A 25,792-nucleotide genomic window follows, 5' to 3' on the forward strand; every position below is an offset into this window, starting at 1 on the left:
AATATCCTTTTTTATTGTGTTGGACAATAAATAACCCACTTTGGAGAATTAGTTTACACTTTTATCAGACTGTTTATAAAGAAATATTGCGTCTTTATTATTTACAAATGTGAATTAAAGGTGGGCAAGAGATGGGCCATCTAAAGTTAATTGGATACTACTAAAAAAACCTGTCTCTAGGTTTGTTATTGTATTTGGTTTTCAATAAAAAATATTGCTTATTTTATCAATTTCTAAGTAACTATACATTGGTTTAAAGCAAGGATTATGTTAAAAGTCAGCTTAACCGTTAGGAAAAATCAAGAACTATGTGAAAAAGTTTAATTTTAGCTATAATGGGAGAAAAAAGCAATTTAATGCACATTTTATATAATACGGAAAATTTCTTCCTTTCCCTTTACCTTATAAAAATCGTCGGAAAAAGCCGTTTTTTAAGCAAACAAAAGCGCGTTTTGCTCTATCTGTGAGATATTATGAATGAGATAATGTTAAGATTTGATATTAAGATGAGAAAAATTTACGTTCACAGTCCCTTTAACTGCACGATCAATCAATCTTTGTAAATCAGCAGAAGGAAAAAAAGGAGGGGGAGGGCAGGGGGATTAAGTTTGTACTCTCTTTTCCACAAGTCAAATAAGTAATAGTTTGCTTTCTATTTCTAAACAAACAGAAAAGTGTTTACTCAGCAATGTAAGGACTCCTCTGGGAGAAATGGAAAAGGATTCTCCTCTGGATGTTAAAAAAAGAGAAGGAATTGAATTAGAGGACATCTACAAAATAGTAAACGTAAGGGCGTGCACACAATTTTGACTAGGGAGACATGGTGTAACAAACTCCAAAATCCCCCCCCTCCCCATCCTACAAATGATCTTAGTTAGGGTACATCCCACTTAAACTTTTTTCTTGTGTCATAGCAGTAACCCACTACTGGAAATTTTTATCCTCTTCTAAGAAACTTTATTTAGGATTGTGGGGGGGGGGGCATTTAACTCCCTTCCCCCAAAAATGTGCACGTCTATAAGTATACATTATACATGCCCTGTTCAACTTGGACAAAGACAAAGAATTATATTTGAAGGGGGGATGGAATTGGAAAGAATGTTTGCCCTCAAGGTATAACTTTTATAACTAAAAGAGAGGAAATAAATTTGGATTGAGTAAGTGATTACACAGAGTGTACATACACACAAACTCTTACACATACCCACTTATACACACACACCCACATACACAGAAACCATTCTATTTAACAAGAAGTTTGTAATAGATTACTCAAACACACAACACTCACTACAAAACTAGAAAATAAAATGAAACATACAAAACTTTTAACCTGAAATTTTGTTAAAAACATGAATAAATAAAACTTTTATTGTTACATAGTTTATTCAAATAAATATCATCCATTTTATAAAATCAAATGGAAATCTTTAAATTAAAACTTTTTATTAACAATTTAAATTTTAGTTACAGTAATATTCTATACTGAATAAGACTGGTTAAAAAAGACCAGATTAATTTCAATAAAGAGTAAATTTTTTTTAAAGAAAATCAATTTACAATCTGATACCTAATAATTTTTTGTTGAAAACAATAAATTTCACATAATTTTGCATATTTAAATTGGAAGCATGAAATAAAATCTGGACTAGATTAAAGAATATTAAAATTGCACACTTTCTTATAAAAATATTAACTTAATTTTTGAAAATCAAATTAATTCAAGTAAAGCTCAATCATTAGAAAATAATTGCAAAAATTTCTACATACATAAGGAAGGCAATTAATAGTGTTAATTATGGCAGATAAATTAACATTAACAAGTTTTAAACAGGAAAAGTTTAAGTTAGTCTATCACGTTTGAAATATTTTCATACATATTTGAGTGACTTTCCAAATTCTACACTATATCATTAATTTGCCTTGAAATGTGTTCAGGAAAATGACACTTGGCAAGTAAGCAACAATTTTTGTGTTGAGAAGTACATATGTATCTTTAGATGTTAATCTAGCTTCACTTTCAAAGTATTCAGGACAAATTTTCTCACTTCTTTTAACAAAATTTCGTTGAAAATTACAGCATAACTGACGTTTGTAGTTTTTCTCTAAATCTTGCACTACACTAGTTGTCTTAAGCAGTCAAAGTTTTTACTGCTATTAATACATCACTTCATACACGGTTGCTTTTTTGTCACCTGACCCTGTCACAAGATACTTATCATCAGCAGTGATATCACAACTCAATACTGAGGATTCCTCCTTGGATTGGAAAATGGAGGCTCCATATGGAGTTCTCCAGGAGTTCAGCAGGTTGTCCTTGCCCGTGGACATGAACCATTTACCAGAGTTTGCAAATTTAAGTGAGAGGACACAGGATTCATGGAGATGGAGCTGATATTTGTCAGGTTTAGAACAGTGGAGCACCTCCACATTAGAATTCTCCATTCCTACAGCCAACCAGTCTCCAGTAGGACAATATCCCAGACAGAATATCTGGGAGCTAAAGTCATGCTGCTGAAGCTGTCTTCCTTCTCTCAGGTCCCAGGATCTTACTGTGTTGTCCAGACCTCCGGTCCACAGCTTCGTTCCATCTGAAGATATATCAATACAACTAGCGCCATCTGTGTGGCCCTGGAATTGTCTGACAGCTGTCTGATTATGAATATCCCACACAGCAATGTTACCATCACTGCAACAGCTGAAGCAGAGCTTAGAATCTGGACTAATAGCAAGAGCATAACAAGCTGGTGCTGAACTTGTAAGCTCCCCCTTCCTCCGCGGAGCTGGAGAGGCCAGATCCCAGATTGACAAAGTGCTGGCCTCCCCGCCTACAACAAGAGTTCTTCCATCTGGCAACAGCTTTATGGATCTGATATAATTATCTCTATTCAGACAATCAAGCTGGGAAACTGGAACTTTTCCATTAGGTTGAGAGATATCCCAAACTTTAACACAACCCTTGCCACCAGTGTACACATATTTAGTTGGGTTAGACATTGTCACTGCACAAACAACATCACCATGGGGCAGAGTGTTGATCTTCCTGACTGTTCTAGGAATTCCAGGTCCAAGCAGGGCATCTGGAGGAAATGTGACAGGTCTGGACTGACCTTCTCCACTGACATGGAAGGAATAGGTCCTGAAATACATCAATAAAATTATGTTAATCATTTTTTTATTAATTTTTGAGTCATTTAAAAATTATCTAGGTATTTCAAAAATGTCCGTCATAACATTTAACTTATCATATATAAATCCAAACCTTATTTTGCATACCTTACTTTAAAGAGGGGACGAGGCATGTATAACTATACTATAGTTATAGAGAAGCTTCAATATTAATATACTCACGTTTTGCCCGACTGTCCAAGAGCTGCAGGTTGGGGAGGTCTGTCACCAGGATTTAAATGAGGCCTCAGTCCATTCAGAATATTTTGGGGCACACCACCAGCCCCAAGAACTCCTGGTGGGGGTAGGCCATCTGGGAAGGGAAAGGGAACTCCACCTAGATTTAAAAAATAGGTTATTTTTTGAATTCCTCTTAACGTTTTTACCATCTATTTTCCTATTCTAATTATATTTTATTCTTTATTTCTATTTCTATCCATAAAAATTAATATTTTCCTATTTAAATATAATTTTGTTCTCTAAACATAGAATCCTTAGTAGTGCAAGATATGATTAAGATTAAGAGTAAATATGAAATGTAATAGTTCTATGCAGAGTTCTCTACAGTATAATATAATAGGATTAGCAAGGTATTAAAAATTATATATTCAATTACTCACTCAGTAGGATAATATTTTATTTATTTGCTTCTAGTTTTCATTTTTTCATTCTTTGTAATATTTTAAAGGACTAATTGCAGCGCTCCTAGCCTCTATGGATCCCTTGCCCTATCAAAGTAGAATTAGGTCTTTTAAAACATAGCTAAAAACATGCCTTAGACCAAAAAAAGAAGGTTATCTAAAAGATTTAGACCATTAATCATATATGCATTTTTATAATTTTAAGTAACTGAAAGATGCACATACATAAGTAATTTTGTATAAAGGATAATTTGTTTTCATTTCTTTGTTTAATTGCACTTAAATAAAATATGTTTTAGATTTAATTACTCTAACCTAATATTTTATGATTAACTGAATTTAATAATGTACATTATGTGTAATTTATTATTCGAAATTATACAAAAATGACATATTTTTTGTAAAGCTCTATTTGCTCAGTCCCATTGATTTTTGAATTATTACTTTTTATCAAGGATAACCTTTAAGTTCTTATCTTAAACATTTTTATTTGTTAAAAAACACCATTAAAGTTTAGTTCTGTTTATTTAATTAGTACAATTACTTTCAGAACTTTAAATCTCAGAAAATATAAAATAATACTTATAAATGTCTTATTGTATGACAAATGGATACAACAACTATACAAAGATTGAAGTGGTATATTTAATTTGCATACCAAGTAGATATCTAGGAGCATATTTAATTTTTACAGGTATTGTCATAAAACCAAATTTACAAACCTGGAAGCATAGGTTTAGAAGTTGGGGTTGGTGGCTTTAAGTTTTTCTTGCCAGAATCCTCCCGTTTCTTGCTACTACTAGAACTTTCTGACCCAGCGGGGCTTCCCGGTGATTTCTTGCCATTTTCACCGCCGCCGTTGCTGCTTAACGGCGAGTGATGGTTGCCATTTTGCATCGGCGGAGCTTGATTATTATTGTCACCATTATCATCAACAACCAAGTCCTCGTTACCATCCTCCGGTTCGTTGCGTTTTAAGCGCTTAGCGGTGGCAGACGGCGAGTGTGGGCGGGTGTGCGGAGATCTGTGGTCACCGCCGCTCACTGAACGCTCGCCAGGACTCAAGGAGCTTCTCTGAAAAGTAAGACATTTGAATTTTCTAGTTACAGTTAATCAAATTGTCAATTTTTAACAACCTATATACCCTAATTAAAAAGTAGCTGCGCTACTAAAATCTAAATAATGTTGAGAACAATTGAAAACCAATTGCATTAAAAAAGTGTACTCAAAGATTTGTTTCAAATAGAAGAATTCATTTGAGACAGGTTTAGGACAATCGAAAATAAATTAAATTTCCGACAATCATGAATATAAAATTCTGCCCTTGATAAGAATATTGTTGGAGAAAGAAAAACTTTTGATTTAATACCATTGTCCTCTCCCTTCCCTCCGTGGTTTCTTATATTGAATTGATTTGATTGTCTGTTTAATCTGATACTATCAAACTACTTCTTGCTTTTAAACAGAATAAATTAAATGGGCCTGCAGTCATTGAAAATCTATTATTACAGCACATTTAATTAAATAGCAAAAACATGAATACAGCAGCAAAGAATATAGCGATAAGAAAAGTTCAGTCTAATTTTGCTGTTATTGTCAATCATTGAATATTTCATTTTATTATAACAAACTATGTTTTAATATATTTTTGGAATAATATGACAGACTGCCATAGAATAAAGATATAGAGAAGCTGTTCAACTGAAAAATGTAATGTTATATCATTGAATTTAATGACTCTAAAAGTCAGATTAATCTATGCATTCTTTATGCTTGATGACTTAGACAGAGTTTTAGCTCCAGAAGAAAAACTTCACAGCCACTAGATAAATTGCTAGTCATAATGAATTATTTATTTGCATCTTAAATGCAAAGGGGCGTCGTAGCTCAGTGGTAACGCACTGAGTTACGGTGATGAGAGTTCGAGTTCTAGTCCACATGTGGCAACTAAAATTTCTCAGTTGAATACATTCACGCAACTTCCCCTGGTTGTGTAAGAAGGGGATTATTGAGTAAGTTTGGATACTTAATAGTCACGTACATAATATCAGTACTACCCTTATCCCAAGCTCCTCTGCGGAGAGCGTCATTTATTACGGTGACTTAATTTGGGACACCTGCCATACTCGGCGAGGGTGAGGTAATAATGAGTAGCTCTCATGAGATAGCGGGTCAAGTCATAATGTGCTTGAACGTGGAGCTTGATAGCCCTAGTGGCTATACAAAAGTGTCTCAGCCTACTCCATGACTACTTAGGCCCAAACCCTAAGAGACTATGGCTAATCAATCAATCAATCATCTTAAATGCAAAATCATTCTTTATATTTTACCAATGAAAGAAAATGTAACTGACGGGAAAGATGGTTGCAAAACAGTTATTTCTTAAGGTGCCAAATCCCTGTCTGTAGTTTAATGTAGACACACACATTCATTCAACCCGAGTATTGTCTTCAGGAATAAATAAAGTGACCAATTCCATCAAATTTAATTTGAGGGGGAGGGGGGATTTACATTTTTACCTTGACATCCCCCTTGACTGTGATAGGTGGGTGTAGCCCTTTGTCAAGGGGGATGTAGGCTGACGGACACCCGGGGAGATGTATCCACCTCGCTTCTGCATGCCTCTTCAGTTTTAACCTATTTAACGTTCCCCAAATCCCTGTTTCGTGATGCTAAACCGAGATAAGCAGACAACAAAAAGCCCGAATTATACTCTCAATGTTACCAATTAGGCCATAAACTGGAAGGTTTAAAATCTTGTTAAAACACTTTATCCATATACGGTGCGTTTTGGCCCGTCTGGGGGACGTTTCAAATTTATTGACTAGGCGGCTAGATTAGGACGGGTCTTAGTGACAATCAAACGATTCCATAACAGCTAATAAATATACTTTATCAGCTTAAATTTACTGCAATTTTATTTTCTTCGTCTGCCCTGGAAAGGGTATCTAACTTCTGATGGACATTAAAAGGCAGATAAACATTTATACTTGATTGTTGTCGTTAAAAATGGTCTCAGATAAAATTCTTTTATCTGTACTGTGACAATTTGAATAGTATTATAAATAGCAAATGCATTGTTTTCTGATAATAATAAATATATTTAATAAATTCTAATTTTATTTACAATGTTTACTATGAGTTTTTAATTTTTGGTCTTCAGATATTTTATTGTAAACTAAAAAAAAGGTAAACCAAAGCATAACTTAATATTTGAATAGTTATTTATAGCATCGTATTATAAACAGCTTTCCGTGGATATGTGAATTAAAAATCATAAGATTAAATCCAGTTTTGTTAGACCAGATGTTTCGAAGGCCCGGGCTAACAAACTGGTAGTAATTTTATATTTATTTGAATATTTGTGGAAAATTGTCTGTAATAATATGCTATACATGATTTTTCAGTATGGCCGAGAACCGGTTTTAATCCAGCGGATGTAAAGGTTTTGAAGCCTTACTGGAAAAACAATCAGGCAATTAAAGATTTTATAAAACTTACATGTCTATCTTCCATGGACTGTTGTGAAACTAGGCTTGCTGAAAAATAAAACAATAATTAGCACAAACGAATAATTAACATCAAATAATTGCATTTTCCTAGGAACAAGGGGATAGGATAATGAATAATAAATTAATCTTTCACCAAGTTAACTTTAATATCTTATTTTTATTTGAATATGCAGGAAAATATTTAGATTAAATTCAGTAGCCATTGACTTTAGGGAGGTGACATTGGGCTGTTTATTAAACTAGTCCCCATAAAAGATCCATTATTCGTCGGATTAACAACTTTGGAGACGTCAATTGAATTTATGATTGGTTGATTCATTAATTTGAGTGTCCAAACGTTACAACCATTAATATCAATGTACACCAATTTATCGCCTGTTGCCTTATCCTTTTAGATCCCTTGTTTTTACAGACAGTATTATTAACCAAGTTTGTAATTTATTTCATGACAGAAAAATCCATGAAAGCATCTAATAACACATTTTGCAAAAAAAAACTAAAAAACAACAAATTTTGAAAATCAAATGAAAGGGAGAAACAAAGTTTTCTTTTAGTGAAATATCCTCAAGCGATTTTTATTATTCCTAATTATTATATCGATTAAATTTGCATGTACTAGTGTAGAATTAGCTACTTGCCTATTCATCTACATAAGGCACCACTTAATCTATGCTTCATTCGAGTAAATTAAGTTGAAAATTTGAAATTCATTTTCAAGTTTTAATGGTTACTATACAGCTTTTGATGTGACACATGGTATTTAGTAGTAAAATTGAAATTACTTTAGTTTATAGTTTAGATGAATTTCACATTTTATCTCATAAACCAGGCAAGCAAATTTTAAATAAAAGAAACAGATTTTCTCTTAGAAAAAGGATAAAAGCTATGAGACGTTGAAAAAATAAAGATATTTAAATATTCGTTGTGTGTCTGTCTATAATACAAATTTTATTTTTTTGTTTGTCCAATAATATTAGAAAGCTTCACTTAGGTTCCAATTGGTTTTACTTTTAATTTAAGTAATTTTTCTGTCCCTAGGTCGCATCCTCTTGTCTATCCCTTAATTCAGTTACATTTGAAGTTATGCAAGGATCCGCATTTTCACAGACACGCAAATACATCAAATTAAGGAAATGCTACAAATGAATTCACTAAAACCTACCATTGCTTTCTGAAAGACTTTTCCTCACATCATCCTCTCTCTTATCATTGTGAAGGGAAGGTAGATGTGGCTTTAGCATGCTGAGTGCTGGATGCAGATGACCGCCACCAGGCAGCCCTGATGCAGCACCAAGACTGGCAGCCAGTGAGGTAGGCAGAGAGGAGAGAAGGGAGGAGGGTAGGGATGTGGGTAAACCTGTAACATGTAAGAATCACGTATTTATTCAAAATGGCAAAAAAAAAGACAAGGCTATAAATTTGACTATTTGACCCCATAGTCGAAAATTGTTTTTATGGTTAGGCATTAAAATACTAAAAAACTCTATACCTGGAATATTAGGCAGGCCAAGGGCTGCTGGGGATAATCCAGGTGGTAGTCCTCCAGGTCCGGACAGACCTCCGGGTCCTGCTCCAGATTGGGCAAGGTTGGCCTGAGCCTGAAGCTGCATTAGGCGTGCTATATCAGGTCTCTGAAAATATAAATTTTATTTATAAAAATCTTTTGGTGTTAAAAAAACATCAGAATCTTAATGGGATATTTTTCATTATTTGTTGTCATTTAATTTTCTTATTATTAAAGGAGAAACAACTTAAAATACATCGTACAATCTGCTCAGAACCAATATGAATCTTTACTCTGAAAATTGACGAACAAATCTACCTTGTTTAGAATTTAAAATAGTATCATACAAACATCCAAATAATTTATTCTTTAGATTACTATACCTACTTTATTTTAATCTTATTCTCTAACCATCTTGAAAATAAATTATATTATTGTTGTCAAATGCTTTGTTTATATCCAACTTACCCCTCCAGACACAACGGAGTGTAGGTCAGACATTGTGACTTGTTTTGCTCTTTCAACTGCTGTTGCCACTTGCTGTTGGTGCTCCTTAAATAATTGCGCGTTTTTGTATTTGTGTCTTACAATATATTGTAATTTTCAACAAGGGACATACTCTATAGTAATATTATTTTTCATTATAATTATCATATAAATTATTATTTTTTGGCAATAATATGGTGTTATTGTTATCAATTAAGAATATTTTTTCATATAGGAGAGGACAATAGAAAGGAAACTTCTTTTTCACCATACAATGAGGCTACCAAGGCAATTTGATTATAATTTTGAGAGGGGGGGGGGGGGGGTGATTATCCTACCCGTGATCATGAGCCATTAAAATTTTATTACCTGTGATAGGAAAGGTAGAATTTGGGCAATAATTGCTGACATCCTCTTCACTATTTCAGTCTAAAAATTTAAATCATATGTATTTGCATGACGGTACTATAAGAATAAGCATGATAAATATTTGTATGATGATTTATAAAGTATACAATATACATTTGTGATTGTTATAAATACCTAGTCTATTTTTCAATCTATTACTCTACCAATTGTTTTGAGTTGAACAGAAAAGTCTTTTTATATATTTATATGCTTTAGCTTTGAAAATTGTCATTCTTATTGTTAGGTTAGGTTAGGCTTAGTTTTTTTTACCTGTTTATGCATCTCCACGTTGAGGCCATAAGACATCTCATAGTACTAAAAAGAATATGAATTAAGTCTTATTATCATAAAATAAAAAAAAATAAAAACATCCCAACGGGTTTTAATTTGAGGCTTAGTCACGGCTGACACGCGACTGCCGAGCCTTGGTAGAAAAAAAACTTTTACGCATTATTCTTTTATCCCCTATTTCTTGCTTTGTCTTTTCTGTTCCTTTTTGTCCCCCCCGTTATCTATCCCTGCCACTGTTTGCTTGAGAAGAGAGAAAAAATGGGCAACATTCCTCAATGACGACTGGAACACTCATGTTCCCCTTCTTCATTTATTTCGATGCTTTTCTATGGAAGGTTAGGTGTAACAAGCCACGCTGGATGTGGGCCCACAGGATTAAAGATCTTTGCAAATTGATAGAAAATTAATGTAGGGGAGGGGGGTATATGTCTTCCACTAGTGTATTAGGGTCATACTGCCGTGAAAAGTGTATTCTGTAAACAATTTTCTGACAAGTTGACATTTCAAGTTAAATGTTGGATAAACAATAAATATTTAGGAGAAGGGAAGTGACAAAAAGACCAAAAAATGTGCTTTATTCTGAAATGATGATAATTCAATATTAATGTCAATTGTAAGAAATAGAAATATTTTACATTTGACTATAATATTTTTATGTATTTTATTGAAATGAAAAACAACTACAGTATTATTAAATAAAATGCCCTTATTTTAACACGATGTGATTCATAAGTATGGCAGGTGTTCCACTTTCATGCTAACCAATTGCTCATTGTGCACGTTTTAAGGGCAAAATTATAATTATTAAAATTCAAACAACTGTATTTTGACCCATTTGCCTATTCCTAGAACTGTGGATAATATTAAGGATATTTGCTGTGAGATAAACACTAGCTGAGAGTTTAGCTGAGAATAACTGAGCGGCCTCTAGGCTGTTACACACACAATTTAGTCTCAACTATTTTTTTTTGGAGAAAAAAGGCAAATAGTTGAATATTTAACAAACTAATTAAAGAAAAATTCATTAGTATTCAATTAATTCAAATTTTTAAAGCCAAAAGAAAAATATTAAAAATTAATTTTTAACACATAAGAGTAATTAGAAATATAATTCACTCTAATTTTTATTGAAAAAATATTATTAAAATTGGAGCAGAGAAATTATTATTTGTTAATAAAAAAACCTAAAAGATGGGACACCCTAACACACAAAAAGTAGGTAAATATATTGTTTGCTGTGCTTAGAAAAATTTTCACTTTATCATTTGTTCACAAATCATTTGAGTTTATTATTTTAAGCAATGCAAATAAGCGTCATTTTTAACATTTTTCTTAAAAAGATAATGTACTTGAAGTGTTTGGAAAAAAGTCAATACAAATTTTCAGGAATGGATATAGGATTTATGGAAAATTTATGAAAAATTAACTTCATGTATTGGTCTAATCGTTCATACAGTAGAAGGGGAGGGGATGGGGTAAAGGTTTGTTAAAGGGGGTATCGTTATTTTAGCCAATTGCGAGCATCTCCACCAGAGTACACGAAAATATGGTGCAAAATCCAAGTAATAATAAATCGATTTTTTTCCAGGGATGACGCAATTTTGACATGCTTTTCTAATTATTAATTTGAATAATAATTACATCGACTTGTTATCCAACATTAACTTAATTTAATAAGTAGAATATATAAAAGCATCATTTAAAGTAATAAATGTGTATTAAATTTAAGTTGTTGAGTAGCTACTCTACAAGATAAAATGCTAAACTTACCATAATATACTGTCTCTGTATCTCAGTCTTTTCTTGAGCTAACTTGTTGTTGAGTAGCTACTCTACAAGATAAAATGCTAAACTTACCATAATATACTGTCTCTGTATCTCAGTCTTTTCTTGAGCTAACTTGTTGTTGAGTAGCTACTCTACAAGATAGAATGCTAAACTTACCATTATATAATGTCTCTGAATCTCAGTCTTTTCTTGAGCTAACTTGTTGTTGAGTAGCTACTCTACAAGATAGAATGCTAAACTTACCATTATATAATGTCTCTGTATCTCGGTCTTTTCTTGAGCTAACTTGTTGATTAGCTACTCTACAAAATAGAATGCTAAACTTACCATAATGTACTGTCTCTGAATCTCAGTCTTTTCTTGAGCTAACTTGTTGTTAAGTAGCTACTCTACAAGATAGAATGATAAACTTACCATTATATAATGTCTCTGTATCTCAGTCTTTTCTTGAGCTAACTTGTTGTTAAGTAGCTACTCTACAAGATAGAATGCTAAACTTACCATAATATACTGTCTCTGTATATCAGTCTTTTCTTGAGCTAACTTGTTGTTGAGTAGCTACTCTACAAGATAGAATGCTAAACTTACCATAATATACTGTCTCTGTATCTCAGTCTTTTCTTGAGCTAACTTGTTGTTGAGTAGCTACTCTACAAGATAGAATGCTAAACTTACCATAATGTACTGTCTCTGTATCTCAGTCTTTTCTTGAGCTAACTTGCTGTTGAGTAGCTACTCTACAAGATAGAATGCTAAACTTACCATAATATACTGTCTCTGTATATCAGTCTTTTCTTGAGCTAACTTGTTGTTGAGTAGCTACTCTACAAGATAGAATGCTAAACTTACCATAATGTACTGTCTCTGTATCTCAGTCTTTTCTTGAGCTAACTTGCTGTTGAGTAGCTACTCTACAAGATAGAATGCTAAACTTACCATAATATACTGTCTCTGTATCTCAGTCTTTTCTTGAGCCAACTTGTCACATTCCAACTTTAAACTAAAATAAACAAGATTAGTTTTCATGAAAACTTGCGTCTGGAAAGTATTTTCCAATATGGCATTGAAACCAATAAATAGCCACTGGATTAAAACCGGTTCTCAGCCTTACTGGAAAATCATGTATATCAATCAGACAATTTTTAACAAATATTTGAATAAAAATCATAAAATTAATATCAGTTTTCCAGGGCCTTCAGTCCTTCTTAATCTTCAATATCTTAATTAAATAGTAGCTGTGCCACTATAATATTTGTATTTTGTGATAATTGAAGCGGAAAGTATATAAAAATGATTATTTGCAAAAATAGCATGAATTTCTCATTTTCATTTGAATTTTTTACGAGTATTTTAACAATAGTGCATTTCAATCAAAACAGTATTGTAAAAAAGTTGATAGTTTACAACAAGGATGACTACATTCAAAAATAAAGAATGAGAATTATTTAAATAAAATTAAACATCTAAATCAAGAAATTGTATCAATAATTGGTTAATGAATAAAAAAAATTCCTTATAAATTTGAATATTACAAAAATTTGTCTTTGTGTATTTTTGTGATTTTACCTATTTTATATTTAAATTATAGAGTAGGTTTGCAATTGATAATTAGTAGGAAAGCTGCAAAATTTAGTTTATAAACTTAAAAAAAAACTTATTTAATTTTAGCTGAGATTGGGAACTAATATTCTTAAGAAAAAGTTATATTGTAGATAGAAAAGAATATCATTTAATTGTGAGAGTTCCTAAGTCTATTTAAGGCTGACTGCTTTCACTTATTTTTGGTGGAGTGACTTCATAACACAATAGGTGAGATAATACAGGACAAAAGAAGGGGCCAAGCGAGAAATGGCATTAAAAATAAAATGCTATGGCTGTAACATAGTAATTTGCAGGGTTCAGCAGCCGCTACTAAGACTTAAATTTAAACCCGGTTGAATGATTAAAAAAAAAACTTTTTAAAAAGAGGGATTGTCATATTTGGGTCAGGTTTAGCTTTCAAGTGATTTTTAAAACTATAAAAGGTTGATTTCCCTTATCACAGGGGCTGCCGATTCCGGGTAATTTAACCCTTCAATATACCTGTTATACTGGGATTGGAGGTAGCTGAATTCTTCCTTTATTCTATCAATTGATTCAGCCACAGATAGCTTGAAGGGCGAACTCTGAGAATTCTGAAATAAGATATTATTGAATTAGTAACAGTATAAGTGTTAAGTATTATACAGTGATTGATAATACAAAAATTCTTGAGATAAATATTTAAAAAAAAAACTTTTTAATTAAGACATAAAATATTAAATGTTTTTTTTTTCTTAAATAATGTAAATAAATCAACAATGGCGGATATAAATAAAAAGTTGTATCATAGTCAAGTTTTGGAGTGTCTCAGCTCTAGTTATTTAAAACCTTTAATCCAATGCTCTACTAAAGTCAAGATGCTTTAAATATAAGGAAATTGAAAAGGCCAACATTATGCTGTTTATTGCATTAGTCCTCAAGGTTTTATGATAACGTTTTCTTATTAGTTGGCTCAACAACTTTGGGGGCTTTAATTGTATTGATTTGTTGTTTCATTTTGTTGAGTGTCCAAACGTTTCAACAACTAACAGTTATCTTTAGAAGGGGTAATTTTGTGTATCAAAATTGAAGATGTACATCAATTTATCGGCCATTGTCTTATCCCATTAGATCATTGAGTTTTATCCCATAGTTTTACTACTAGGAGCTATGCTACAATTTACAAAATCAAACAAAATAAATTAAATTGAAATGAATAGTTATAAAAACAAGTTTTGGCGTGATTAATTTGTATACACCAGTTTAAAATGTGAATAAACTGTGAAATCATTTATCACGAAAAAAGTGATACATTTTTTTTTTAAATCCAGGGAGGGATGGGACATTGCCCGTTTTAATAATCTACAATCCATATACCCCCCACTCTGATAAGCAACCATATACATTAAGGTTGTATTTTACACATTATGAATTTTTTTTTATCACATTAAAATTTAAAGGATATCATATTTTTAAGATTAATATAAAATATATATTTGGATCAAGTCAAGCTGAGTATTCCAATAGCCTGTTTTGGCACACGCTACTTGACTTGGGGGAATATTGGCATACTCTACTTGACTAGGGGGAAAGTTGGCACACGCTGCTTTACTTGGCGTAATATTGGCATACTCTGCTTTACTTGTCAAGATATGCTTTTTCTTAAAATTTGAAATGATTTATGTATATATATACTAGCGGCTCCACCCACGCCCCCCCCCCTCGATGTCTGTAGGGGCATTTGAGGGAAGGAGAGAGCTGAAAATCTCCTTTACATTTAGGTTTTAAAAAGAAAAACTAAAAAATAATGGTATTTTAAAGGACCAATAAGAAGCTTCATTGAAAGAAGAACCATATCAATACATCGATTAGTGAGATCTTTTATTTTGAAATTTTAATGGTTTTAGGCTAATTTTCGTAACTTTTCTACTACTTGGAATAAAGAGCTCCTAGATGCTAGGGACGCACTGCTAGTTTATATATTTTACGTACATAAAGTAGTAAATTTGTAGGTTGAATTATTATAATATAAATCGGAAAATATGTTAAATTCATCTTTTTTTTAATTTTTTTTTGTCATGCTGCTTTGTTTGATAAACTATTGGCATACTATGCTTTACTTGATGAAATATTGGCATACTATGTTTTACTTGGGGGAATATTGGCATACTCTACTTGACTAGGGGGAATATTGGCATGCTCTGTTTTACTTGTTGCCATTGGCACACTCAGCTTGACTTGATCCATATATTTTCTTATTTCCATTTATTCAATTAAAGCATTCTATTTTACTCTAAATAGGTGAATACATCATAGTAATGACTTTTTCAAAAAAAATATGACTTGATTTTTTTCTTTACCCTTGGTATTTCTCTCTTACATCCCGTACCTTATCTAAATATTTATATTCAGTTTACTTTACTGTTAATGGAAATATCCATTATTTTGATAATGGATAATTTATGACCCCTCCCCCCCCCCCTTTGATTTATTTACAGTTCCTGCAAAAACTAAAAAATAGTCTAAACTATGATTTGTACTTTTGAATATATAACTGTATTCTAATATAAGCTTTCTTTTTTTATGGACATATAAACACCTCATTAAAATTATTTCAATGACCTTGGGTGGGGGTTTTGGTACACATCTATAGTGTTTTAAGAGATTCTACGACATCAATGGGTTGAAACGTGTAAATAAACGACTAGATAATCCCTTTTTTGCACCATCTACCGAAATCTTTTAAATAAACGGTGATCAACACAGTAAAACTTACAATTTTGATAAGATTTGTAAATAAAGGACAACCAAAACTACCCTATATTTAGATAATATGATGATAAAAAGTTTTTAAATGCTCTATAATTAATAGGTAAATTTTTGATACGATAATTATAAACAAATTATCCTTTTATTAATTAAAATTGATTTGTACAAACTAGTAAAATATTTGTATAACTACTAAAAACTTAAGTATAGCAGTTAAAAGAAAATAATTTGAATTTAAAGACACTTAAATGTTTAATGTGATTACTCCTAGTGGGTGTAAAACTAAAGTTGTGAGGAATTGTGCAGAAACTGGTAATTCTTTTTATTCAGGGAGGGAGGGAGGGGACATTGGGCTGCTTATTACGCTAGTTCTCAAACTTATATTACCTTTTTTAATCGTTGCCATAACAACCTTGGGGACTTTAAATTTTGATTGGGTAGTTCATTCAGTTGAGTTTTCGAACCTTTCAACCTCTAATTGTAATCTACAGAGGGGGATGTATCAATTTATCGGCCTTTGTCTTATCCCTTTAGTTCCCTGTTTTAATTTCTCCTTTTTTTTGCAAATTCTAATTTGTTTGTCTCTGTGTTTTCTTCAAGTTTTAGCCTGAGATAAAGAATAGGTCATTGCATAAACTTTTAATCTTCCTCCTAATTTATAAATTTTAAAAAAAGTAATTAAAGCATTGGTCTTCTTCTCTAATTGTAAGTAAGTTTAAAATGAAAAAAGTGATATAAGGATAAAATGATGATAATAGTGATTTAATGCCTTTTGTAGCTTATTATAAAATAGGATAGAAAAAATTATTATAGATTAATTTTACCGCTATTGTCTTTTCCCTTCTTAGAAAAAGAAGGTCTTTGCATAGATTTGTATAAATATTTGTCAACTCACTTTATACATAAAAGAAGCAAAAAAGTTGTTTTAAATTTTAATAGGGTGTCCCAATTTAAAATAATCTAAAAAAAGGTTCAGCAAAAGTATATAAATTTTTTACATGTATCCACTGTTTATGATAAAAAGTATCATTTTATATCATAGCATATTAGGAAATATGACACTGGAAAAGAAATTTGAAAATACTTAAAATGTGAACACCCTAATACACAAATTACAGCTATTTACTTTCCGTGCAAAAAAAAACTCGCTTAATAGGTAATTAACAATTGTTTTTCAATTTTACACCTTTTTCAAAATTGAAGGTCTAAATTGGGATAAAGTGATAGTTGAGTATTTCATAAAATCATCACATCTCATAGGTCATGGAAAGGTTTGTAACTATTTTGAGGGATGGTACCACAACCCCCCCCCCCTTGAAAATAATGACTTTTCCCTACAAAATGTTTGTTTTTTTTTCCTTAAAAATAAAATGAGCAAGGGTCGATTTCCCCCTCCTCAAGTGCCTTTAGGGGCCTCTAATGGCGTAGCCGCTAGTACCAAATAAAGCAGAGCTAATGTTTCTTTTTTCTTGAAAACTCCTATCAAATATTAAATTAAAGGAATTTGCCCACTTACCCCTGTCAGAAATTGTAAATTAATAAAAACACCCTGTAGTTAAAATCGCATAGATATTATTGTCACTCGCCTGGGTTGGTGGAGTGTGGTTTAGAAATTAAAAGATTTAACGGGTGGCTGACTTTTGTTTGCTCGCTTCGCTAGGATGATTTACTACTTAAGTCAAATGATATCAGGGATAAGGGAAAGTTTTCCTGAAAAAAATCAACTTCTTTTCTAAGTTTGAAAAAATGTCTATTTATCGCATCTTATTATTGACAGCTTTCTGCGGATAATAAAATGAAAAATGATATGATTTATACCAGTTTTGCTAGCCAGGCGAGGCAGAAAGCCTTGACTAACAAAACTGGTTTTAATTTCATGTTTTTTATTTTACTATAAGTGGAAAATTATCTGTCCATTAATGTTCAAAGCTCAGTCACTTTTTTTTCAATATTCATTTGAACATGTGATTTTATGAGCTCCGCATTTAATTATGTTGTCATCCTTGTTTCCTGTACATTGTATTTTAAAACCAGTCTAAAGCCCCCCTTTTCATTCAGAAGCTTATTTTCGTTTTCAAAGACTTAATTTAGCTGTTAAAATACATCACAGTCGAAGGCTTCCTAAAACAGAAATTAAACTGTTATATCTCACTTTTATCATCTATATAACCTCCCTTTTATATAAAAAGATGATGGGATAAAAGTCTATTGAAAACAATTTAGGTGAAAAAACGACTGAACATTTTTGTCATCCCCTCTCGCTTATTTAGTTTAATATTTAATTAAGAAATACAGGTATAAATTTTTTTATATAACAAGCTGATAATTTTTTTGATATAAAAATAAACATTCGACTTTTATACAGTAGGTAAAAACTTAAATTTTTTATTTTAAGCAATTTAGGTATGGTAAATAAGGTAAAATTATTTTTATTACAAAAATAATGATTATTTTTAAAAATCATAATTCAAAATTTAAGAACTGCTAGTAATTGCAATTCAAGTTCAATATCTTAATTTAGTCTTAACATCATTATCTTGAGTTTTTATTCAACTAAATTGTTCTTTTGTATGTAGATTAATTCTCCTTTTTTTTATTCCCAATTTACCCATCCCTTAATCCCTGGCATAACCCTTTTTAATCCCAATGTTGAAGTCACGCTTCTAAAAACGATCAATAAACAAAGGATTTATTTCGTCCGGGTTAAAAAGAGGGATACTTAAACAATGGATATAGGATATACGTGGATATATTGACAGGGGAAAATTTGTCCTTAATTTAGTTTGCTTATATGGACCTCATTTATTGGTGAGTTCATTCATCCAGTAGAGGGAAGTTGATGGTTTATAGGGGGGGGGGGTATCGTTATTTAGCCAGCTACGATCATTACTTTATCAAAGTACATTAAAATCTGGTGCAACATCCAAGTAATAATAAATCGATAGGGATACTAAAACTTAATATGTTGCTTTAAATTTTACATTAATCATCCTTATAAAATTAATTTATTAACACTTTCCAGCTTCTCTAAAATTAGGAATGTCCGTATATTTGACAGTCAGCCATTAAGAAATATTGTCAGATATAAGATAACTTTCGGGAATAGTCCCTTTCGTGGCAACGCCCCTAAAGGGGCGATTCGTCGTATTTTTAAAATTGCTTTTGATAGGTTAATTTAGGTTAGGTGAGGTTATATTGGGTGAATGCCCCACAGGGCCAGGCATTTGGCCAAGCAGGGTTAGAGCCCCCCGCAGGGGCTACAAATAGGAGAAAAGCTGCTATGAAAAAAACGAAAAATCGCCCCTTAAGAAGGGTTGCCACGAAAGGGACTATACTCTAACTTTCTTGTTATTTTGCGGATTTTATAAAATATTAAAATCTAAATTCTACAATTAGAGCAAAAAACACTATGCTTCTAATGGGCATAATTGCCCCATATTCTAAAGATACAAATGCCATAATTCAAGGGGGGACAGATTAGTTATCTGCCATTGAGCCATCCATGTACACTGAGTACCGAATAAATATTAACTGGCTGACAGATGGAATTACAGATTAGCCACGATTCAAATAATAACAATAATGATATAGTGGAGGCAGAGAAAATATTGATTGAAAACGAATTTCTATGTGTATGTGGTTTTGTGTGTGTGTGTGTGTGTGTGTTATGCGGTTGTCTTAGCATAAGTGGTTAGGATCGACACAGTTTAATTTCATTTTTTGCAATAGTTGTACAGTGAAATATTCCATGTGTGAAAATTTCAAATTTATTGAAGGAGGTTCTATATAAAAGACTATTGCTGTCAGGGAGGGAGGGGACATGTTTATTACACTAGTCCCCAGAGTTTCATAATAACGTTTTCCTATTCGTTGTCTTAACAACTTTGGGGACTTGAATGAATTTTGATTGGTTGTTCAATTATGTTGAAAGTCCAATTTTATTGTAATAGAATATACAAAAAGTACAAATCATAGAAAAAACTTTGCGACTATCGTGGTTTCATGTTCCATTGCAATGCAATAATGGCAAGAATAAAGATATTTTTATAAACAGAACAGCATAAGATTTATAAATACATTACAACATTTTTATACCACGTACACTTAGATAAAATTTAATGATTAAACTTTTGGGGAAGATCAATTTATCATCAAAAGTCCAATCCTTGTTTAATGCCAGAAGGGAGGATACAATGGAATATTAATCAATCTCAGACCCTTTCTATTCTAATAATCAAAAGCTACAAATGATAATATTTCACTATGAGAATTTGGTACATTCATGTTACATTGTCTTATCCCCTATATCCCTGAAATAAAGGTCTTGTGGTTGAAAACTTTGGTTACACAGAATCAATTTGTATCATGTCAGGTGTGGGGGCAAAACAGTTTTTATTAACAACCATTTTATACCATTTTTTGTAGAGTAGCCAACGCTCTTTATAGTGCTTATAAAAATGACGTCATACAAACTAAATGACCAATGATAGGCCAATACACAGACTAAATTACGAATGGCAGTCCAATATACATTTTAATTGACCAATGGTAGGCCAGTATGACGTCATTTTTTTCTAGGCGCTATAAAAAGTTTCAGTGTAGCCCATCTATAACTTGGGTATGTTGGTACAATTGTCTATTAATCACTAATAAGGCTACTGCCTCTAAAAAGCCAATGTACGAAGATTCTTCACTATTCGCCTGGAGCAGAAATACTTAATTTCATTTGATAAAAGGCTTTTATATTACTTTACATAATTTTCATCTGAAAATTACATTTTCTGGATATGCCAGAAGAACAATAAACATTGAAAATAACTGAGAATAATTAAACATTTTATTTCATAAAATTTGCAAAAAAAAATATTTTGTTGTTTGCAAAACTTGACAATGATAAACACCTTTTAATTTTGTTTCTGTCTAATAGATATCAGGACAATAATTTTTACTTTAATAATTATATCAAATTAGCTGTATTTATTACTTTGACAGTACGCGTTATTAGGAAATAGAAAACTGTACAGTTAAAAATTATTTTTATATCAAAAACTGTTTAGATACCATTACCACTAAAAATACTTTAATTGTTAGCCGGAAAATTTAAAGCCTAAACTAATGGATTCATTATTACTTGGATCTCATACCAGCTTATTATGTTCTCTAAAAAAGTAAAACTTGTAGCTGGCTAAAACAACGATCCCCCAACCCCCTTTACCCATCACTTCTATTGGATGAACGAACAGACCAATAAGTGATGTCCATGTTAGCAACCTAAGTTGACAACAAATTTTTCCCTGTCATAATATTAACGTATATTCTACATCTATTCCTACGAGTATCGTATAACATTAATATATTATGTATTATATTTATATATATTTTTTTATTTTTGAATATCATCATCCTTGTTAAAAATATAGTTTAGAATAAACATATTTATATTTGTTTACAAATGTTTGAATAATGTCTGCGGAGTAGCTACAGGGACAAGGGATAATGCTGAAGAAAAAAAACTATTTCGCCAGTGAAAAAGGGGTTAATTTTGCATAATTTTCTTAAGTATCAAATAATTACAGCACACTAAAAATCACCTTTGTCTAAAGAATTATAATTTTCCAAGGAACCCAGTTGGTAAAAAATAGTTTGGATCATGGGAAGAAAACTAAGTAACAGGTTTTAACGCATTTTCACCGTAGCTTTTCTGCTAATTCAAGCCCATACGGGGGGCTTTAAATCATTAACATTTACCTAACCAAACCTAAACTATCAAAAGCTAATGTGACAATACGAAGAAATCCACTACTTCGTTTTATTTCCATGATTCAATAGTTTTTATTTTTCTAAATGAATAATCCCTTGTTGCTGAGAGCAGTAAAAATAGGAATTATGTCATTTTTCTCTCCCTCACACACTTATTATATTTTGATTTATTAGCAAATAGTCTCAAATAAAATGGATCATGTATAAAACAAAAATAGTTTTATTTTTTTCTAGTATAAAAGGACATGGACAGGGACGTCTAAGCTTTTATTTGGGGGGGGGGGGGGGTAAAATGAGGGGTTCCAAAGGTTTGGGATTAAAATTTTAATATCATTCAGCTAATTTCCTCTTGCAATACAAGAATTTTACTTTATTTATTTAAAATGCATGTACATACACAAATTTTTCTGGCGTGTCAAAGTCTAAGTTTTTTATTTATGAGTTGATACATTTTTATTGTAATTTATATTTAATTTAACAAATACATAAAATTGATAAAAAATAAAAAGAATTTAGTTTCGGGAGGGAGGGTACAATGGCAGTTCAAAATATGTAAGTTCTCTAGCAAAAGGCATGATTTCTTGCAAAAACCTGAGGGGAAATATTAATAAATTATACATACAAATTTATGCTTGCTTTGGTTCCTTGAACATTTAATTCTTAATAGATAATTAGTTAAAAACCTATTTATTTTTATTTACAATTCTGTGGACAACGGAATTTTAAGAACGGAATTAAAAAGGATAGTTGAAATGGATTTATTTTTACTTGGATCTTACACTAGATCATCATGTTCTCTATAAGAAGTGGAACATCCTTCCCCTGTGCCCCATCCTCTCCCCTCCTAATGGATGAACGAACTGACCAATAGTTCCACGTATTATTATTTCTACATGCATTAATTTAATTTAAATATGTATTTTTGACTTATGCAAAGTAGTTGATACACAATATTTTTTACATCTTAATGTAAATATAGATAAATTAATATTTATCTTAAATATGATGTCAATAAGCTAAAAGTACATATAACTAATTCAAACAAAGTCATTTATAGCAATAAAAGTATTACATAATATTTATTTAAAAGGATAATTATAATTTATGTCCATTAGATAGGGAGGGTGGGAACATTGGACTTAAAACTATATTGGCCCAAAAAGTATTATAAACAGGTTCCCTCATAAGTTTGAGGACTTTCATTAAATATTAAATGGGCGTACCACCAATAATTTAAATCTATGTAGAAGGAAATTTTGTTTTTCATAATTTGGGGTAGTGTCCATAAATTTCTTCATCATTGTGTTATCCCTTCAGATCACTCCCTATGTAGAGCTGTATAATAATAATAATAATACCGTCAATTTACGCAAATGACAAACAGGCGTACATTCAGACATTGAGTAGATACGTTCCCTAAAAGGATTAAATAATATTTATTTAAGTAAACTTAATATATTATATTTACAACATATTGACGTAAAAAAGCCTGTGTAGATTGTGTTTTAAAGCACAGAAATGTAGGGAAAGATTACTTAAGGATAAATACCCTATTATGTATCCCAATAATATTTGTTCTTGTTGTTATTAATGTTTTAATATCATACTTCATGAAAGCATTGTTATTTCAAGTCTTAAAGACCAATAAATAGATCTTATAGTTTGTACATTTTGTCCGTATCATGGGGTAGAAGACGTTTAGTACATAAACGGTTCACCAAAGGTTTTAGGCGTTTAAAGTGTAATTGGAAATCAACAGAATTGTTCAATATTCATTAATTCGATCAATTGTAGTTGAATATCCATCTACAACTGAGCCTTACAAACTGTACAAAGAAAATGTTTGGAGTTAAGGTCACCAAAGTCGTGCCTGTGTTAATTAAACCATTTATTACACGAGCGTAAATTCAATACATTCAGTGTAATTAAAAGAGAAGGTGGGAAATGGATGACCAACGCTGGTTTTAAGGGTTTGTACAGTTTGTTCACTGTACTAAGACATTAAGGCGTGACTACTACATTAAGTGTGGTTCTTGTCTTTTTTTCATTTATACCCCTTGTTTAGTTAATTTAACTAGATAAACAGTGGAATTATAAAGTTTTCTAAAATTGAATAAACTTTACATATCACGGAGTCCACCGTGGGTCAACTGCAATTGTAATGAAGAAATAATTCATTGTTATAAAGCAAAGCAAAGTTACTTTCACTTTATTAGCGAGGCCACTAGTTACTTCAATTTTGTCCGTTTCAAATGTTTTAAAAAATTGAATATTTTTACGGGAAATTTAAACAATTTATTTTTTGCTTCCTTGAAAATAATTGTCTCTGTTAGTCTTAGCGTGTAAAAATGACGCAAATTAACAAAAAAAGTGTAGAAAATTAGCATGAATGACTCGGGTCTATGCAAAAAAGTTGCCAAAAGTTTTGTAGACTTATAATTATGAAAGCTTTTTTCGCAAATTATTAAAAGTATAAAAAGGCAGGGATCTAAAGGGATAATAAAATGGTTGATAAATTGATGTTCATCCCCAATGATGATTTACAAAATTAACCCATCTGTAAGTTACAAATAGTGGTTAAAACGTTTGGAAAACTCAACTTAATAAATAAACCAATCAAAATTCAATAAAAATCTCCAAAGTTGTTAGGCCAACGAATAAGAAGACATTATTATAAAACTTTAGGGACTAGTATAATAAACAGCCCAATGTTCCCACCCTTTCTGGCCCCTAGCTGCTATACTAAAGTTTGCTTACCTGATGCCTAGCAGCGACTGCTGCCGCCGCGGCTGCCGGATTCATTCCCGGCCTAAAAATAAGAAAATTAATATTTAAAAAAAGGAAAATCAAAAGAACTGTGAGTTAAAATAATATTAAATATTAATACAAAATTTTATTTATAAATTTCCGAAAAAAGCTACTTTTAGAATATTTTAAAATATAGATTTAAATCTTATTTTATAATAATTATTTATCGCATTAGAGACAGATTTCCGCGGATATTAAAATATGAAATTAAAGATTTAAATCAGTTTTGATGGAACAAATTTTTTTTATTTTTATTTTAGTACATATTCACGAAAAGCTGTCTGTACTATGACGCTATACATGATTTTTCAGTATATCTGAGCACCGGTTCTAATCCAGCGGATATTAATCGGTTTCGAAGCCATACTGGATATAATATTAATTTACCTGAGTGGAAACCGCTCCAGGATGAATTAGATAAAATAAATACTTTTAAACAAAATTTATTCAAACTTTCTTTAAATTCACTTTTTCATTGTTTCATCATTTTAAGTCAACATTTTATTAATATAAATCATCAAATAGATCACTTTTTTATATTATTCATAAGTGCCAAATTATCACTCGGTAGCGCAGCTACTCTTTAATTTAGATATGTTTGTACGTCCGACACTTTTTATTTATTTTTTTGTATTACAAAATTGACACTGTTTTGATATTAAGTTTACAATCTAACTATGAGTTTGTATTAATGTAACTGTGTAAAAACAAACAGACAGTCGAGTTCTACAGTATTTGAAACACTAATTTCGCCCGTCAGTCACTTTTATATACTACACTCTATGTACTAATAGACACACAGAGGGAGGAGAGGAAGTAAGAAAAGAGAAGGGGGGGGGGGGGGGGAGAGAGTGTGTCGGAGTGAGTGAATGAGGTTGATAGTCATACTCATACATTTTATTCCACAATTTAGCCCCCGCCCCGCTTCTTCTCACCTCTTCTTACTGTCTCTATCCCCCCCCCTCCCCTTTTTTAGTTATAAGTGTGTATAAGTAGCGTCGAGGGAAGAAGGAAATGATCATGGACAAGGACAATTATTATGAACTATGGAGTAGCTGCGCCACAGATTTTTATGCAGGTTGAAAATAATCTTTTAC

At 31.5% G+C, this 25,792-nt stretch overlaps 1 protein-coding gene across 1 annotated transcript; it reads right to left on the reverse strand.

Annotated features, from left to right (window-relative positions):
* Nucleotides 1-1,356: 1,356 nt before the first annotated feature.
* On the reverse strand, nt 1,357-25,474 carry LOC145312000 (transducin-like enhancer protein 4). The gene is made up of 13 exons (XM_080151080.1): nt 25,083-25,474; nt 24,645-24,696; nt 13,881-13,972; nt 12,735-12,798; nt 9,990-10,034; nt 9,681-9,740; nt 9,294-9,377; nt 8,811-8,952; nt 8,484-8,678; nt 7,311-7,348; nt 4,532-4,883; nt 3,352-3,505; nt 1,357-3,139 (listed from the first exon to the last, which is right to left on the reverse strand). Exons 2-13 carry the CDS (start codon nt 24,687-24,689, stop codon nt 2,158-2,160), a joined length of 2,253 nt encoding a protein of 750 aa, XP_080007206.1. The 5' UTR covers nt 24,690-24,696; nt 25,083-25,474; the 3' UTR covers nt 1,357-2,157.
* Nucleotides 25,475-25,792: the final 318 nt, after the last annotated feature.

The sequence above is a fragment of the Acartia tonsa genome, chromosome 2, assembly GCF_053477335.1.
Source record: "Acartia tonsa isolate MP-2025a chromosome 2, ASM5347733v1, whole genome shotgun sequence".
Lineage (NCBI taxonomy): Eukaryota > Metazoa > Arthropoda > Copepoda > Calanoida > Acartiidae > Acartia > Acartia tonsa.

Excerpts from the sequence above, each read along its gene's own strand:
- LOC145312000 (XM_080151080.1), bottom strand. The coding sequence starts at position 24,689 with ATGAATCCGGCAGCCGCGGCGGCAGCAGTCGCTGCTAGGCATCAG. Across the intron at positions 13,973-24,644 it reads CAGTCGCTGCTAGGCATCAG|AATTCTCAGAGTTCGCCCTT; the intron begins GTAAGCAAACTT and ends ATCTTATTTCAG. Across the intron at positions 8,679-8,810 it reads TGGCCTGCCTAATATTCCAG|GTTTACCCACATCCCTACCC; the intron begins GTATAGAGTTTT and ends TACATGTTACAG.